Consider the following 18,922-nt stretch of genomic DNA (forward strand, 5'->3'; position numbering starts at 1 on the left):
ACCAGGCCCCGCCCCTCGGACCAGGCCCCGCCCCTCGGACCAGGCCCCGCTCCCGCCCCGGGGCATTCCGCCACAGCCGCCCGGCCCCACCCACTCAACCGAGGCCCCGCCCCACTTATCTGGAGCCCCGCCCCGCGCCCTTCCCCGAGGCCACGCCCCCGATGACTGCCGGCCACCTCCGACCTCGCGAAGCGCTCCTTCCCCGGAAGGCCGCCCTGAAAACCCGGAAAAAGAGTCGGGAAGCTCCAATAGGCGCTTTGCGCCTGCGCATGCGGGGGCCGGAAGTCAAGGCGAGGGCGGAGGTGACTCTGCTTCCGTTTCTAGTTTTGCTCCAGTGTTTGGGTTTTCTTCGTGGCCGCCCAAGATGAACCGATTCTTCGGAAAAGCGAAACCCAAGGCTCCGCCGCCCAGCCTGACTGACTGCATTGGCACGGTGGGCACTTGACGCCACATAACTAGATTCTGGGACTCTTGACACTCCCGACCCCGCCCACCCTCGGTTCTGGCTCCTACTCCTCCATTCCGTTCCCGGTCCCGGACACCTCGGCCCTCTCCACCTCACCTTCGTGCCTGTTACCCAGGTCATTCCTGACGCCACAAACCAGGGACCCCTAACCCTACTTGCACCCAACCCCTTCTGAGGCCCGCTGCTCTTTCTTTTCTTACTCGCTCGCTCTTTCTACCCCAACCAGCCGTAGGCCCGCATCCTTCCCCCCCTCTTTTATCCTCCATGTCTCTCCCACATCAGGATCCTCAACTTGATATCCTAGGTCAACGTATCCGTACTCCCATCCTGGATCTCAGTAACAGGAAATTCAGAACTCTGGCCCCTCACATTAAGCTACCACCCTGTCTCTAAGCGAATAGCATTAGATTTACAAAGCCCACTTCTCACACACCTCCTGGTTGAGCCCACAGCCTGACTAGTCTCTGATTGTAGGGGAATATCAGCTCAGCCCATTGATCCCCCAAGTTCTTTTCTGCTCAAGCACACTTGAAAGGATCCCTAGAACATGAGAATCGGAAGGGTGGAGTATAGTTTATAAAAGCCCCCCAGTGTTTCTGACTAGGAATCTCCCCCAGTTGGGAACCACTTTTCCACCCTTCTTTCCTCTCCTGCCCCTTCCCATGTAAGTGTATTGTCATAACTACCACTATTTCCTTAAGGTGGACAGCAGGGCAGAATCCATTGACAAGAAGATTTCTCGACTGGATGCTGAGCTCGTGAAGTATAAGGACCAGATCAAGAAGATGAGAGAGGGTCCAGCCAAGGTAAGGTAGGCGGCAGCTGCAGAAGGTGCTGCAAAAGCCTAGTTTGAGCACCTATGGAAGTAGGGCCCAGTGGTAGTCTGGTAAGGAGAAAACACGTGAGGGTGTATCCTTCAGGGAAGAGGGTTTGCAGCTTGATACGAGAGGAAGGCTGACATTAAGTCTGGTGGAGAGAACATGCTGACCACTCGTCCAGAAGCATGTCCATGGGAATTAATATATTCTGCTGAGAAGGTGGCAATCTCAGAACAGTGAGTGCCAGGCTGGTTAGCTTAGATGGGTATAATAGACTGGTTAAGGAATGGCATGCTGGGAAAATTACTAAACTAGTCATCTGGAGACCAGGGTTCTATTAGTAACACCATCACTATCTACTAGACATGGCTGTCATAAAGTCTTAATATCTTATTTTCGTCTTCTATTAGGTAGAAATATAGATTACTATATTTAAGTTCATGGACTGTGGCTATAGAACTACTTTTTTCTCTGACTCTAACTCATTCACTACTTGAGCTAAGTTACCTAGCGTCACTGAACCTCAGTTCCCCCGTCTGTAAAATGGGCATAACATCTACTTTTAGTGTAAAGATTAAATGAGGTAATTCATATGACCTACATAGCACTGTGTCTGGTACATAGAAACGTTCATAAATAATAAATGTTAGATATTATGATCTATGAGATAATACCTGCTTTTCCTGGAACTTCACTGGAGAAGACAAAATACAATGATTTATGGAACAGTATAGAAAGGGAGGTGACAAAAGGCTCTTCTCAGCCATCTTAGTTGGATAGCATGGAATGAAGAGTGATCAGAGGCAGGAAAGCTCATCTGAACTTGGCATGAAAGCCTAAACCATAGTGACAATCATGAAAATGATAGGAAAGTAATCACTTTGCAAATTAGTTCTGAAAATCAGTAATGAAATGACTGCATGAAGAGACAGAGAGGAAATGTAAGGTTGATATAAAGATTCTTAACCTAGAGAAGTGTGAGATTAGTGGGACCATTGTTAATAATATTAATAAGAGCAGATTGAGGAGTTTGGACATGTTGAGTTTTATTGGATAGCCAAGTTGGCTTTGAGAGGATGTCCAAGTTGGGAATCTCCTTGAGGCAACTGGATATACAAATAGGCACTATTGGGGGTTGCCATGGGAAGAATATGTACTAAGAAAGGGGAATGCAGTACCCTGAGATGTGGGATGCAAAGAAAGAGATGAGCTGAGGCCTTAAAGACTATGTTTAGGGGGCAGCCCGCGTGGCTTAGCGGTTTAACATCGCCTTCAGCCCAGGGCATGATCCTGGAGACCCGGGATGGGGTCCCTTGTCAGGCTCCCTGCATGGGGCTTGCTTCTCCCTCTGCCTGTGTTCCCCCCGCCCCCCCATCTCTCATAAATAAATAAATAAAATCTTAAAAAAAAAAAAAAAAAAGACTATGCTTAGGAGGTGAAGAAGAGGCCAGGAGCCACTATGTCTACAACTTTGAAGAAGAGAATAAGTAGATATGTAAGTCTGAGGATATGGGAGATTTCTTTTACTATGTGTGTGTTTTCTACTTCTTTTCATTAAAATCTGTTTTTCTCCCCCAGAATATGGTCAAACAGAAAGCCTTGAGGGTTTTAAAGCAAAAGCGGATGTAAGTTATAAGTGTAACCTTTCTTCCAGCAGGTTTAACTAAAAGGGAAATGGTCTTTTATTCTTCAGTTTTTCATACTATTTTATAAGCATTCTTGTTTAATTGCAAATTTCCTTTACATATCTGGTGAGCTGGGATTTTCTCTCCCTGCATGTTTAGCACTATCTGTTGCAGCACTATCCATCTAAACAGAACTTTTTGTTATGATAAAGATGTTCTTTTTTTTTTTTTTTTTTTTTGATAAAGATGTTCTGTATCTGTACCATTCAGTACATCTGTACCATTAGCCAAATGTGGCTAGTGTGACTGAGGAAGTGTTAATTTTAACAATTTAAGTAGCCGTATGTGGCTAGTGGCTTCTGTATTGGGCTGCTCAATTCTATAGGGTTATCCCATATTTATTTAATTAGAGTATGCATTTCTGTTTGTCTGTAAAATTGAGAATCCTGAATACTTGGTTTCTCCCACCAGAATAGATTTAAGTGTCCTTAATTTATTTTCAGTGACTGTCTCAGTGTTTGAGCAGAAGCCAAATAGCATCTTTGTGCTTACTCTTGTGGGCTGTTCAGATGATGAGATCTTCTGCAGAGTTGCAGGGGTCAGATGTAAGCAGCTTATAAGGAATCAGAAAGGTTGTTGATATTTCTATTTTTATTTTTTAAATCCTTTTTTATCAGATACCACCTTCCTCCTTTTAAATTAGACAAAATTGGAAGAAGAAATTATAATGCCTTAAAGTGATGAGAGTAGATAGCACTGCAGTTTTTAAGTAACTTTTTTTTAGCAAAAGGAATGCATATTCATCATAGATGCTTGGAAAATACAATGAACAGAAGAAATCATTTATTTGGATTCCTACTACCAGAAATATCCATTTTTAGAATGCTGATTTCTTACAGTTTCTTATCTCTGCATGCACATGCACGGAATCTATGCATATAGCTTTTTAGAAGACAAATTATATTATGTATATATGGGTTGTCCTTTTCCACTTCACATTATATCATAAGCATTTCTCTCCTTTTATACATTCTTTGGAAACTTTATATTTTTTATTGAGGTGATTATAATTTCACCACCATTTGCCTGTACCATGAATTGACCAATTTTCAGTTAGATGGTTGCCAAATATTGTATAAAGACCATAATGACATAAGTCTTTGAGGTAGTATTATACTACCTCTATATCTTTGATATAGAACTTTATTTTAAAAAAACATTTTGAGCACCAGATATTACATCAGGCCAGATGAATTACCTAATTATGGATACAAGATTAGTAAAAAATAATACCTATCCTCAAGAAGTTCAGTCTACTGGAAAAACAGTTTAGTTTTATGTATGAAGAGCCTTAAAAATCGTCTTACCCTTTGCCCCAAGAATTCTACTTCTGGGAATTTATCATAGAAGTCAAAAAAAAAAAAAAAAAAAAAAAAGAAGTCATTTGAAACATCATAAAGACATATTATGGGTATGTAGTAATGTAGAAAACAGCAAAGGCTATAATCTTAAGTGCAAAATAGTCTCATAACTAAGAACAAAGACAAAGTATTGGAAGGGTACATCAAATGATATTTGTGCTAGAGTAATTAAATTGTTTTTGCCAATTTTTCTGTATACTTAATTTTTAAAAGTTTTTTTAAAGAAAATTCCTATTTAGTGTTAGAGATACTTTCTTCCTGAGGATTTCTATCTGGCTCACATTTACCATTCTTAATTGATTCTAAAAAGGTATGAGCAGCAGCGGGACAATCTTGCCCAACAGTCATTTAACATGGAACAAGCCAATTACACCATCCAGTCATTGAAGGACACCAAGACCACGGTATTTCCATAGCACCCTTTCCCATGATTTTATTATTTTACTCTTTTCTTCTTTTCCCATAGTATTTAAAAGACAATTTCACCAACACGGCCTTTTAAGACATTGTGCTCTCTCTTACCTTTTTTTAGGTTGATGCTATGAAACTGGGAGTAAAGGAAATGAAGAAAGCATATAAACAAGTGAAAATTGACCAGATTGAGGTGAGATATATACTAGTTTCTGCAAGTATGTACACTAGTTTTAGAAAGAATCCAAGTGAATGTGTACATGATGGAAAGAACACAGATGATGGATTGAATCTTGGGCTTGCCATTTACTAACAGGGTAACTTTGGGAAAGGGTACCAGATGTCTCTGTCTTCTTGTTAACGCAAGATCCTTTTTTTTTTTTTTTTTTTTAAGATTTTATTTATTTCTTCATAAGAGACAGAGAGAGAGAGAGAGGCAGAGACACAGGCAGAGGGAGAAGCAGGCTCCCTGTGGGGAGCCTGATGCGGGACTCAATCCCAGGACCCTGATCATGACCTGAGCTGAATGCAGACTCTTAACCACTGAGCCACACAGGCATCCCTAACACAAGGATCCTAATGCCCTACCCAGTTATTGTGAGGATGAAATAAATGAGCTTGTGGATCTATGCACGTGATACCTGGCACATACTAGACACTCAGTAAATAAGCAGCCAGTTTCCTATTAGAGACTTATTTTTTTTTTTCTATTAGAGACTTCTAACTAACTTAATGATTTTGAGTCTCTTTCCTCAATTGTAAAGTAGTGATGTTGCTACCCATCTCCTAGGATTGTCACAAGTGTTAGATGAGGATATATATGTCAGATGTTTAACACAGTTCCTGGAGTAGAGCTGGTTCGCTTTTCTAGTAATTCTCTTTAGATTTTTTTTTTTAAGAGTTTCTTTATTTCATGAGAGACACACAGAGAGGCAGAGACATAGGCAGAGGGAGGGGTAGCATGCTCCATGCAGGATCCCACTGTGGGACTTGATCCTGGAACTCCAAGATCATGTCCTGAGCCGAAGGCAGATGCTCAACCACTGAGCCACCCAGACATCCCTACATTTTTTAAATTCAATTTGCCAACATCTAGTATAATAACACCCAGTGCTCATCCTATCAAGTGCCCTCCTCAATGCTCATCACCCAGTTACCCGATCCCCCCATCCACTTGTTCACTGTTATATCCCATACCTTAAACAGTGCCTGGCCATAACTGGTGCTCAGAAAGTTTTTGATGGTTGATGAACAAATGAACAAGGAAAGTTAAAGTTGCTAAAGCAGTCTGCCTAATTCAAGCAGTATTTGTTGGTTGAGTACTTACTGTCTTCCTGGCATTTTACTGCTTCTGAAGAAGTATTCTCTGAGAGTGTGGATCTTTAGTACAAGTGAAGGCATTCCTCCCATCTTAGTTTTTTTCAAGCACCCCTCCTTGGACTGCCTGTGGCTGTCTTTCTTTCTTTTTTTTTTTTAAGAATTTATTTATTTATTCATAGAGATGCAGAGAGAGAGAGAGGCAGAGACACAGGCAGAGGGAGAAGCAGGCTCCATGCAGAGAGCCTAACTTGGGACTCGATCCAGGGTCTCCAGGATCACGCTCTGGGCTGCAGGCGGCGCTAAACCGCTGTGCCACCGGGGCTGCCCTGTGGCTGTCTTTCTAAACTTCCACCAGTCTTTGCTTACACGGAGTTCAGCTCAGTGACATCTTCCAGGACATTTACTGAGAAAATGTTCTGTGTATATTTGTCTTATTTGTACAATATTATTTGGTAATATAATGAAACTGAATTTTCATTCAGTTTGCTGATCCACCCAGGCATCCCAGTGTTTTCTTTTTTTAAAGTGTTTTTCGTTTTACTTTCTATCATCTTCACTTTTAAATGGAAAAACAGACCTCCAATTTGCAGGCCAAGAGGAGTTCTCAAATGTTTTCCGTTGCTCTAAAAATTCTGAAGGATAGGGACGCTTGGATGGCTCAGCCATTGAGTGTCTTCCTTTGACTCAGGGCGTGTTCCTGGAGTCTCAGGATCGAGTCCCACATCGGGCTTCCTGCATGGAGCCTGCTTCTCCTTCACTCTCTGTCTCTCTTTCTCTCTGTGTCTCTCATGAATAAATAATAAAATCTTAAAAAAACATAAAAATAAAATTTATGAAGGATAAATGGTGCCAGTTTGGACTTTCTGTTTTACCACCACTAATCTGTTCCCTTTCTGTGGAAATTTCAATCTGTGAAAAGCACGTTGATACTCTGCATAACCTTAACACAATGGAAAATATGTAGTGTTAAGTGCTTAGTGTTTTACAAATATTACAATAAAGCCGTAGAAAACCTTCTAAGGTATGGCTATTAACAATCTCATTTTACAGATTAGAAAATTATGGCTTAGAGACTTTATTTCTCACTAAGTAAGGCAAAATTAGAGCTTGCATATGTCTGATTCCAGAGTCTGTGCTCCTAACCATTATATTAGCTGTTTTATATTATGCTGTAGCACTTCTCAGATTGGTTTTACATTATGTCTGGCCTTGTAGTCTTCCAGTTAATCACAGGTAGATCATTCACAGATGACTTATGCTCTCAGTCAATTATTTTCACTAGCCTGGTTTTGGGTATCAAGCCTATCCCAATTCCATTTCTGTTTCTCCATCCAGGGTGGGCCTAGTACAACTTTTTGTACCACTCAGTTGTTTCCACTACTGTCCTTTTTTTTCCCTACACAGTGTAGTCAGTCTTTGGCTGACTTAAGATTAATTTGCTTGTCCCTATTACTTGCTTTTCTCCATAAACTAGAAAGATGTTGGTAGTGTAGATGCTGCTGGATTCATTGTTTTAGGTAAACTTTCTGTAATGACAAATTGCTGATGGGCATCTGTTCTTGCAGTAGGATTTTAGATTTCCATGAAGCACTTTATTTTTTTTTTTTATGAAGCACTTTAAATTCAAATGCAAGATCACCAATTTAATTCTCTCTCTTTTTTTTTTTTTTTTTAAAGATCTCATTTATTTACTCATGAGAGACACAGAGAAAGAGGCAGAAACATAGGCAGAGGGAGAAAGGGAGAAGCAGGCTGCCTGCAGGGAGCCCGATACAGGACTTGATCCCAGAACCCTGGGATCACACCCTGAGCCAAAAGCAGATGCTCAACCACTGAGCCACCCAGGCGTCCCTAATCTTTTTTTTTAAGTTTATGTATATTTTTTGTAGTGATCTCTACACCTAGCGTGGGGCTCAAACCCACGACCCCAAGATCAAGACTTGCATGCTCTTCTGACTGAACTAGCCAGGCACCCCAATTTAATTCTTCTTTATTTTTGAATTTACATTTTACTGTCAAAAAGGAGGATTATGTGGGTCATTGGCATTCATAGTTATTGTTGGGGGGAATCTTCAGTTTTGTGATTTCTAAATAATTCATTAAGCTCTCTCATATTTTTAATTGGAAGGGGTTTTCAGGAGTTCAAACCTGTCCTTTTAAGGAGCATCTGCTCAGTGGCTGGCTAAAAAGAGTCTCTAGGTGAGGACTAGTTATGGTAAAGGAAGGAAACCAATAGTTGTTGAGAACTGGTATGTACTTAGCATTTTACATACATTACCTTTTTAAAAATTCCTGTTTCTAAGATTCAGAGGAGAAAGTAGAGTGGGGAGTAGTTAGAGGAAAAATAGTAAGAAATGAATGAAAGCTGTCATGTATATTTCTATAAGGACTTACAAGACCAACTAGAAGATATGATGGAAGATGCCAATGAAATCCAAGAAGCACTGAGCCGTAGTTATGGCACCCCAGAATTAGATGAAGATGACCTAGAAGCAGGTATGTTGTGGGAAAAGCAATTAGGAAAAAAAAGGTTTAGAGTCTGAAAGGAGTAACTTCTTGGGACCTTCTCCCAAATGCTTGGGTTCTGTGAGAGTTAGTTTATGGTACAGCTTCTGGGCAAAGAGCTTGTGAGGCAGGCATGTCAGATTTGCATGCTCCACTGACTCAGGGAAGGTCAAGCTACAGATGGAAGTCGGGGCAAAGGTGTCTGCTCACCTAGTACTTGGTATCTAAATACTACCCTTCCATGCCATTTTCCTTTGGATTTTGTTCTCCCTGTTTTTGAGTCTTCTCCCTCAGAACAGCAAAGCAGATCAAGAAACAGTCACTGGCAAATACTTAGTGTACATCTACCATATGCCAGGTACTGTGTTAGGTGCTGGGGGTTCAACATTAAAGAAAGCTAATATGGTCCCTGCATTCATGAAGTTTCTCTAGCCAGAGAAAGAAACTGCTTGTTTCAAGCAATCAATTACAAGAGCACAAACTATTGGGAAGGAGAAGTATGGGGTACTATGGAGCACATGGCTAGAGAATTTAACCTAGTTGGGAGTGGAGACAGGCATGGATCCTGAAGGATGAGTAGAGCTTAGCAGGAAAAAAAATGGGAGGGGTTGTTGAATGGCCTTAGGAAGAGGAATCTCCCCAAAGAGAACAAAAACACTGATTTGAAAAAATACATATGCTCCTATGTTTATTGCAGCTTTGTTTTTAATAGCCAAAATATGGAAGCCGCCCAAGTATCTATCCATAGATGAAATGATAAAGAAGGTGTAGATATACACAGTGGAATATTACTTAGCCATAAAAAAGAATGAAATCTTGCCATTTGCAACAACATGGAGTCCAACATGGTTGGATCTAGAGGTTATAATCCTAAGTGAAATAAGTCCGACAGAGAAAGACAAAAACCATATGATTTCACTTATATGTAAAATTTAAGAAACAAACAAAAAGAGAAACAAAAAATCAGACTTTTTTTTTTTTTTTAAATCAGACTCAACTATAGAGAACAAACTGGCTAGAGGAGAGGTGGGTAGAGGATGGGAGAAATAAGTGAAGGGGATTAATAGTACACTGGTCTGTAATGAGCACTGAATAATGTATGGAATTGTTGAATCACTGTATTGTATACCCGAAACTAATATAACAATTAATTATACTGGAATTTTAAAAATACATAAAAGTCTTAAAAAAAAATAGTGGCTGAGACAAAAGGTGGTAGTAGTGGAAAAAGAGAAGTGGATATGGAAGAGGGGAGGTCAAGGATGTCTATCAATGTCTAGCGTGAGTAACTAGGTAGGTGACAGAACCACCTCACACTGGATTTGTCACATGATTCCTTTGTCTCAGTTGTTCTCCTCTTCCCTCCCTCCCTCCTCTTCTTCTTCCCTTCTTCTTCTCCTTCTCTCTCTCTCACTTCGTCTCTTCCCCCCCACCCCTGTTCCTTCTCTCTCCCCATTCTGTTTTTGCCTAGAACCTTATATTTTATTCCCATTAATTTGTTTCCTATCCTGAATTTCCCCTGATAAATCTCTACCTGTCATTCTTCTTGGTCACTTCCAGCCCACTTTACCATAGACTTATTTTTTTTAAGGTTTTTTTTTTTAAATTTTTATTTATTTATGATAGTCACAGAGAGAGAGAGAGAGGCAGAGACATAGGCAGAGGGAGAAGCAGGCTCCATGCACCGGGAGCCCGACGTGGGATTCGATTCCGGGTCTCCAGGATCGCGCCCTGGGCCAAAGGCAGGCGTAAACCGCTGCGCCACCCAGGGATCCCTTTTTTAAAGGTTTTATTTATTCATTCATAAGAGACACAGAGAGAGAGAGAGAGAGAGAGAGAGAGGCACAGACACAGGCAGAGAGAGAAGCAGGCTCCATGCAGGAGCCTGATGTGGGACTCCAGGATCATGACCTGAACCAAAGGCAGACGCTCAACTGCTGAGCCACCCTGGTGCCCCAATTGTAGTGAAATGCTGACTGTTTCAATCTCAGAGTTGGATGCACTGGGTGATGAGCTTCTGGCTGACGAAGACAGTTCTTACTTGGATGAAGCAGCATCTGCACCTGCAATTCCAGAAGGCGTTCCCACTGACACAAAGAATAAGGTGAAAGCTTTTTTTTCTTTCTGTAAGCTATGCCAAATGGTAAAGGTTTTATGCCGGATCACCAATTTGGGAATCTTAATTTAGAACAAGGAAAGACTGTCTCAGTCATTATTTGGAGACCCTTTGCATTGGACTGTGGACAGATCATGCCCATTAGTGTCACTGATGCCCAGGAGTGTTTTTGTACATTAACAATTTGTATAATATACATAATTACCCTTGTGAGTTTTGCACTGGGTTCCACTTAGAGATTTTAGACAGCATTTCCTGGAAAAGTATCACTAACACATACATGAACCATGCCAGGCAGCAGCATGACAAAGTTTTATCTTTCATACTCATTGCTTAATTGTAGTGTGGATTTCTTACATAAAGATTAATAATTTAGGTATAAAACTTAGTGTAGGAAGATTCTCATTTAACAAGGTAAAGAATCAGGACACCTAGGTTTAAGTCTCAGCCCTGCCACTAATTGTCTTTGAGACCTTGGCAAATCACTTAACTGTTTTGAACTTTTCTGTTCCTTACATCTCTAAAATGCAGATGATTATAAGTATCTCACATAGTTGTGTAGACCAAGTTAGATCTTGTATGTAAAAGGACTTTGTAAGGGCATGTGATGTAATGAGCACTGGGTATTATATAAGACTGATGAATCACTGACCTTGACCTCTGAAAATAATAGTACGTGATATGTTAATTAAATTAACAGTTTAAATTTTTTAAATTTAAGTTTAAATTTTTTAAAGATACGTAAAAGAGAGTTTAAATTTTTTAAAGATACGTAAAAGAGAGAGAGACTTTCTGAACTGAAAGCCCTGTCCAAAGCTGCATGGTTGTCATTATTAGAAACAGATAAAATTCTGTTACTTATGAAATTCTGTCCACTCCATCTTAGTTCCTGATATGTCATTTTTTTCTATTGCCATTTATCCTGTTTCCCTTATCTCCCAACATGTACACTGAATGCGCAGAATCCTTGAGTAAGAGCCAGTCTCTGCTCTGCCTTTATTCTTGTATGACTTAGAGCCAATTAAAAAAATATATTTCTTTTAAAAAGAAAGAGTCGGGGATGGGTGTTGCAGAAGCGGGGATTCCTCAAGCAGACTTCCCCCTCCGTGCAGAGCTTGATTCAGGGCTTAGTCTCATGACCTGCGTCAAAACCAAGAGTCAGATGCTCAACCAACGGAGCCACCCAGGTCACCCAACTTGGAGCAAGTTAGATATTCTTGTTTTCTCTCTGAAGCTTGCCAGTTTTTCCCACCTATGAAATGTGAGGAGTAAAAGGTGGGGAGTAGCTAATTTCTCCAAATGTGCATCTTCCTCCACTTTACCCCTCTTACTTCATGAGTCCAGAGTAATCTTACCTTTCTCAACTGCTCATTCCACCCCACCCCATCCCTGCCTCTGACCATGTCAAGGTTCCAGGCACGTGGGTTGCTTTTTCTCAGCACACCTGAAATAATTTTTATTAATGCTACCTACCACGACTCACCTTTTTAAATACCCTGTAGCATCTGTGTTTCTATCTTCTATTTTCTGCTTTAAGAAGATCACAGATTCCTGAGTTAACCGTGCCATTGAGGTGTGGTTTCTTAATTGACAGTGGTCTCACTGCCCATAAGTTTGTAGTAAAGTACGATATAGAAGTAACTGTCTATCTTAGGGCACTGCTTCTTTAAGGATTGGGAAGCTACAAAAGGTAGTGGTTCACTTTAGGAATCAGAGTGAAAATGAATCTGGAGAAAAGGACGAACTCCTTAGCCTTTCCTGCCAGACCTTCCCTGTGCCCTTCCCCTTCGTAGGTTTTACTCTTAAACTATTTCTCTTCCTCTACCCTACAGACAGCCACCCCACCCGTTTTGAGCATTTCCAGTCTTTTCTTGGTTTATCACTTCCCCCTTTACCTTTCATGAAAATGCTTTCTCATCTCAGGGAGAGTTTGGTGTTCATTGGTTAAACACTCAGAAATGAGTTTTGACTACTAAATATTTGTAATCATTTATGTTATCAATTGAAAACCAGTGGTACTGAACTTTGCTTTCTTTTCACAGGATGGAGTCCTGGTGGATGAATTTGGATTGCCACAGATCCCTGCTTCATAGACTTGCATCATTCAAGTACATCGTGTAAAATAAACACATTATGTAGGAAATATTTATCTTTCCAAATTTACCATAACAGAGTTAGGTTTCTTTCCTTTCTCCAAAGGAAAGTTTAATTACATTACTCTTTTATTTTTTTCCGTTAAGAGATTCATTGTTTGGGGGATGCTTTCTTCATACTAAATTTTTATTTCCTTTCTCTTATGAAAGACTAACTTACTTAAAAGTGTCAGTGGCTATTTATGACTTGTTTTCATTTATTAATAATAATTTGAAATAAAACCAAGGAAATTGAATCTTTCAATTCTAAAATAGCGTAACTCCACAGTCTCATATTGACCTGACATTGGTAAGAAAAAGATGAGATTATTGGGACTATTCATACTATGATTCAAAACCATTTTCTATTGTGGTATTATAGGTTGGTTAAAGTGATAGCCTTTTTTGATGGGTTTTATTGTGTCTTGTGAGTAAATCATTACTATGTCTGATATTGGAATGGAATTTATCACTACTGTATCATGAGTGGATATTTTGATTCTGTGGTTCCCTCAGTATTACAGCCTGACTTGTAATCAATAATGACTATTTCTTGATATTTAATGTATAGGACATTTATTTATACTCAATAAATATTTTTCAAAAGGATATAATTTTAATAATATCACTTCAGCCTAAAGCTTCTGGTACAGAAAAAACAATATAAGTTTAATGTTGATTTGCCTCAAAACTTTACTGCAGAAATGAAATATAACTGCTAGCATCAGAGGAAAGAACAAAGAACAATCCAGGCCTGGGCCCTGGTCTACCATCTAATAACTAAGCAGCATACTCACTTTGCTAAACTTCTATTTCCTTATTAGTACAATCATGCTTATCTTACAGGCTTTTGCAAGGAATAATTGAGGTAATGAGTATAGTTGACTCTTAAATACAGGTTTGAACACAATCCACTCTTATGTGGATTTTTTACGGTACAGTATTATAAATGTTTTTTTTCTTCTTTATGATTTTCTTAACAACATTTTCTCTTCCCTAGCCTACCTTATTGTTTGTTTGTTTGTTTGTTTTAAAGATTTTATTTATTTATTCATGAGAGACACAGAGGGAGAGGCAGAGACAAAGGCAGAGAGAGAAGCAGGCTCCATACAGGGAGCCCCATATGGGACTCAGTCCTGGGACTCCAGGACCATGCCCTGGGCTGAAGGCAGGAGCTAAACTGCTGAGCCACCCAGGGATTCCCTCTAGCCTACTTTATTGTAAGAATACAATACATAATACATGTAACATACAAAATATGTGGTGGTGTTTATGTTATTGGTAAGGGTCTTGGTCAACAGTAGGCTATTAGTTAAGTTTGAGGAGAGTTAAACGTTCTATGCAGATTTTCGACTGTGCCCTATTCCCCACATTGTTCAAAGGTTAACTGTACTTTGCAACTTGCTATTCTCATATGAGGGCTGTTAACAACAACAAAAATAGCGACTTCATCCTTTTCTACAGCCAGTCCAAACTCCTGCTCAATTTCAGGGTCTTTAATGATCCATTAATGGCAACTAATCTCATCCTCTCAAGAAGTCTTCCTATGGGAGCAAACATTGTACTATTCATCATTACCTTCTTGAAACCTTGCTTGGCTTCTCTACAGTTTCTCATTCAGCTCTTTAAATACTTCTTCCATTATAGTTTCAACCTTGGATTTGAGATATATCACAAGGTATATCCTTGGGACACCTGGGTGGCTCCGTGGTTCAGCATCTGCCTTTGCCTCAGGTCGTGATCCCAGGATCGAGTCTCACATCAGGCTCCCTACAGGGAGCCTGCTTCTCCCTCTGCCTATGTCTCAACCTCTCTCTCTCCCTGTCTCTCATGAATAAATAAATAAAATCTTTTAAAAAAATCTGACATCCAAATTAAGTTTATTGTCTTGGGATTCACTCTCAGCAAACATTCCTGCTCTGTTTCTTATCTTGCCAATGTTACCAGTGTCCCATATACCACCAGTTTTAATGGGTGATATTTAGTCCTCCAACTACACCTCTTTAGTACATTGGATACTAGTGAGTCATTCTAACAAAATTTCTACTCCTTTGTTTTTGTGACAATGTATGGGTTTTCCTGTTCTTCTGACTATTGCCTCTAAAACTCCTTTCTGAAATCCTCATCTCTCCAACTCTAATGTTAGTTATTCCTCAGGATTCTAACTTTAATCCACCATACTTCTTTCTCTGATCACTTATATTTATTTATTTATTTATTTATTTATTTTTTGATCACTTATATTTACTGAGCTCAGCTATTCTCATGGCATTAACTGCTGACTTCTAAATCAGTACTTCTGTTCCAGATCTTGTCCCTGAGTTTCAGAATCTCTTCAAGTGCAGCTGTTTGCCTAGCATTATTTGAATGTCCTTGAAGCCAACAAACACTTCATATTCAAGTTGTCAAGACAACCATTACCTTTCCCTCAGACCTGAATCTTTTCCTGTTTTCCCGGCCTCATTCAGGTGATAGAACCATTATCCTCCATCTTTTAAAACAGAAAGCTCTTGAGCTATTCTTGATGCCTACATTTTGCCTCACCCTACACATTGAATTAATCATCAAACCCTTCTTTTAACCCCAAGTGTTTCTTAACTCCAACCCCTCCTCTCCTTTCTTTTTTCAACTCTCCTTAACCTAGACATCTATCCCATAGTCTTTTGGAATTAATGACTTGCTTTCTCTTGATGCATAGTTTCAGTTCCTCAAGTCCATTCATCACATACAGCTATATTTATCTTTTTAAAATACAAATCTGACCTGGTCACTACTTAAAGTCTTTCATGATTTCCTTTTTTTTTTTTTTTTTTTTTCTTTCATGATTTCCTGACACCTCCAGCAAGACATACAAAGCTGCTTGTGACTTGGCCACTGCCTCTCTATATTGGTTTATTGCTTAGTCTTTTCAGAACAACATTCTCTGGGATGCCTGGCTGGCTTAGTTGGTAGAGCACGTGACTCTTGATCTTGGAGTTGTAAGTTTGAGCCCATGTTTGATGTAGAGATTACTTTAAAAATAAAATCTTGGGGGAACCCTGGGTGGTGCAGCGGGTTTAGTGCCTGCCTTTGGCGCAGGGCGCGATCCTGGAGATCCAGGATCGAATCCCACGTCGGGCTCCCGGTGCATGGAGCCTGCTTCTTCCTCTGCCTATGTCTCTGCCTCTCTCTCTCTCTCTGTGACTATCATAATAAATAAATAAATAAATAAATAAATAAATAAATAAATAAATAAATAAAATAAAATCTTGGGCAGCACCAGTGGCACAGCGGTTTAACACTGCCTGCAGCCCAGGGCGTGATCCTGGAGACCCTGGATTGAGTCCCATGTCAGGCTCTCTGCATGGAGCCTGCTTCTCCCTCTGCCTGTGTCTCTGCCTCTCTCTCTCTGTGTCTCTATGAATAAATAAAATCTAAAAAAAATAAATAAATAAATAAAAATAAAATCTTTAAGGGGATCCCTGGGTGGCTCAGCAGTTTGGTGCCTGCCTTTGGCCCAGGGCTTGATCCTGGAGTCCTGGGATCGAGTCCCACATTGGACTCCTTGCATGGAGCCTGCTTCTCCCTCTGCCTGTGTCTCTGCCTCTCTCTCTCTCTCTCTCTGTGTGTGTGAGAGAACAAATGAATAAATGAATAAAATCTTTAAAAAATAAAATTAAAAAAAAATATATATATATATATTTTTTAAAAGAACAGAGGTGCCTGAGTAGCTCAGTCAGTTGGGCATCCAACTCTTGATTTCGGCTCCATTCATGATCTCAGGGTGGCGAGATTAAGCCCCATGTCGAGCTCCATGCTCAGTGAGCATCTACTTGGATGTTCTCTCCCTCTGCTACTCCCCCCATTTATGTGTGCTATTTCCTTCTCTCTCTCTCAAATGAATAATTTTTTTAAAAGAACATTCTTAAAAAAAATAAAAATAAAAAAACATTCTCTTTAAAAAAAAAGATGGAGAAATTTTAAGTTTTTATTTATTTCTTTTTTTTTAAATTTTTTTATTTCTTCATTAAAGTAATCTCTGTACCCAATGTGGGGCTCAAACTCATGATTCCAAGATCAAGAGTTGCATGTTCTGGGCAGCTCCGGTGGCTCAGTGGTTTAGCGCCACCTTCCGTCCAGGGCATGATCCTGGAGACCTGGGGTTGAGTCCCATGTTGGGCTCTCTGCATGGAGCCTGCTCCTCCCTCTGCCTGTGTCTCTGCCTCTCTCTCTCTCTCTCTCTCAGGAATAAATAAATAAAATCTTAAAAAAAAAAAGAGTTGCATGTTCTTCCAACTGAGCCAGCCAGGCATCCCAACAATCTCTTTCTTTTACAGAACTGCCTCCCAATAGAACTGTGATTATTTCAGAAATATCAATTAGAGTAGCCCTACCCTTACTCTTCTGAGCTATCGGAGTGGGCTTGTGACCAGGCTATGCCTGTTGAAGTTCTTTCCTCGAATTTTCTAAATGGAAACTTCGGGGAAATACTTTCTTCCCCCACCACCCAAATTCTTTGTCAGTATGAGAAGTTAAGGTATTGAGGCCAGAGAGGATACAAGATGAGAGGCCAAATGAAAATCCTCATGGCACCGAGGCCTGACTTCCCACCCTTGAGATTCCCAGAGTGCTCCACGGCCCAGCAACTCTTCCTTTAAATCTGTGTACTTTCTGAGGATTCTGCCAGCAAACTCCCTTTTCTGCTTAAACTAGTTGGAATTGGGTTCCTGTCAGCTGCCAAAAAAGGCCCCAAGCCTTTCTCTGTCCTCTGTCCCACTTTGCAATGTTATGCTATAATAATTGCTTCTAGTACCTCCACTTCCACCATAAAGTCATGATTCCCTGCTTCTAACCATACCTTTCCCTGGAGATTCCTTAACACCTTTATCATTCTGCTAATTCTTGCTGTACTTGGAAAGGACCAAAAGCCAGGTCTTGGTCTGTGTCCATCTTAGTGAATTTAATGTTAGGAGTATCCCCCATTATTATTTTTATTTTTTAAAAGATTTTATTTATTTATTCATGAGAGACACAGAGAGGCAGAGACACAGAAAGAGGGAGGAGAAGCAGGCTCCACGCATGAAGCCCGATGCAGGACTCGATCCCGGAACTCCAGGATCATGCCCTGTGCCAAAGGCAGACACTCAACTGCTGAGCCACCCAGGTGCCCCCATCTTAGTGAATTTTTTTAATTCTTTCTTTTCCCTAAAGATTTTATTTATTTATTCATGAGAGACACAGAGAGAGAGGCAGAGACACAGGCAGAGGGAGAAGCAGACTCCACGCAGGGAGCCTGATGTGGGACTTGATCCTGGGTCTCCAGGATCACGCCCCGAGCCAAAGGCAGATGCTCAACCACCAAGCCACCCAGGCGTCTCCATCTTAGTGAATTTAAGTGGAGAAGAGGAGTCCTGTGGTAGAGTCAGTCCCAGGCACAGCATAGTCTCTGACGATTTCTCCTGTAGCTGCCACCAGTCAGCATCTCTGAAGCAGAATTGAGTGCAGGTGGTCTCCTTCAGTTGTAATCTGTCAGCCCTGGCACTTTAGCAAGGGTGGAAGAAATTGGAATGATCCAATAAGAGAGTAAAAGTTTGGCACTTCAACCTCTTTTCATATTTCATAGCTTTCCTTTTATATTTTCCTATCCTTGTAGATTCTAATATAATAGATCTGAATATGGTGTGAGCAGTTGGATTTTTAAAAGCTCCCAGGTTGGGACACATGGGTGGCTCAGTGGTTGAGTGTCTGCCTTTGGCTCAGGTCATGCTCCCAGGTCTAGAGTCCTGCATCAGGCTCCCTGGTGGGAGCCTGCTTCTTCCTCTGCCTATTTCTCTCCTTTCTGTGTGTCTCTCATGGATAAATAAATAAAATCTTTTTTAAAAAAAGATCTAAAAATAATAAATAAAAGCTCCCAGGTAGTTTTTGTTTGTAGCCAGGATTCAGAAGCACTGCCCTAGGATGCCAGATCAGTCTGACTCCGTTTTCATGGACAAGCAGCCTGGGCTGTTGCCATCAATTTTTGCAGTGGAGAGCTAGGCGATGATTGCTCTAAGGCAGTTTTCATCCAGAGAATGAGGGATTCCCTCCTCTTCTATTTTTAGGGATAGTTTATAAAGGATTGGTGTCAAT

At 40.5% G+C, this 18,922-nt stretch overlaps 1 protein-coding gene across 1 annotated transcript; it reads left to right on the forward strand.

The window, feature by feature from the left end:
- The first annotated feature begins 153 nt into the window (after positions 1–153).
- Positions 154–13,428, forward strand: CHMP5 (charged multivesicular body protein 5). Its single transcript, XM_072841658.1, has 8 exons — positions 154–433; positions 1,168–1,272; positions 2,863–2,909; positions 4,641–4,734; positions 4,863–4,934; positions 8,449–8,557; positions 10,558–10,670; positions 12,725–13,428. The coding sequence occupies exons 1-8, from the start codon at positions 365–367 to the stop codon at positions 12,773–12,775; spliced, it is 660 nt and encodes a 219-aa protein (XP_072697759.1). The 5' UTR covers positions 154–364; the 3' UTR covers positions 12,776–13,428.
- Positions 13,429–18,922: the final 5,494 nt, after the last annotated feature.

The sequence above is a fragment of the Canis lupus genome, chromosome 10 (genome assembly GCF_048164855.1).
Source record: "Canis lupus baileyi chromosome 10, mCanLup2.hap1, whole genome shotgun sequence".
In the NCBI taxonomy this organism is placed as follows: Eukaryota; Metazoa; Chordata; class Mammalia; order Carnivora; family Canidae; genus Canis; species Canis lupus.

Coding starts and splice junctions, on each gene's coding strand:
- CHMP5 (XM_072841658.1), top strand. CDS start 365: ATGAACCGATTCTTCGGAAAAGCGAAACCCAAGGCTCCGCCGCCCAGC. Junction 4,935..8,448: donor TGAAAATTGACCAGATTGAG/GTGAGATATATA, acceptor TATTTCTATAAG/GACTTACAAGACCAACTAGA. Junction 8,558..10,557: donor TGAAGATGACCTAGAAGCAG/GTATGTTGTGGG, acceptor TTTCAATCTCAG/AGTTGGATGCACTGGGTGAT.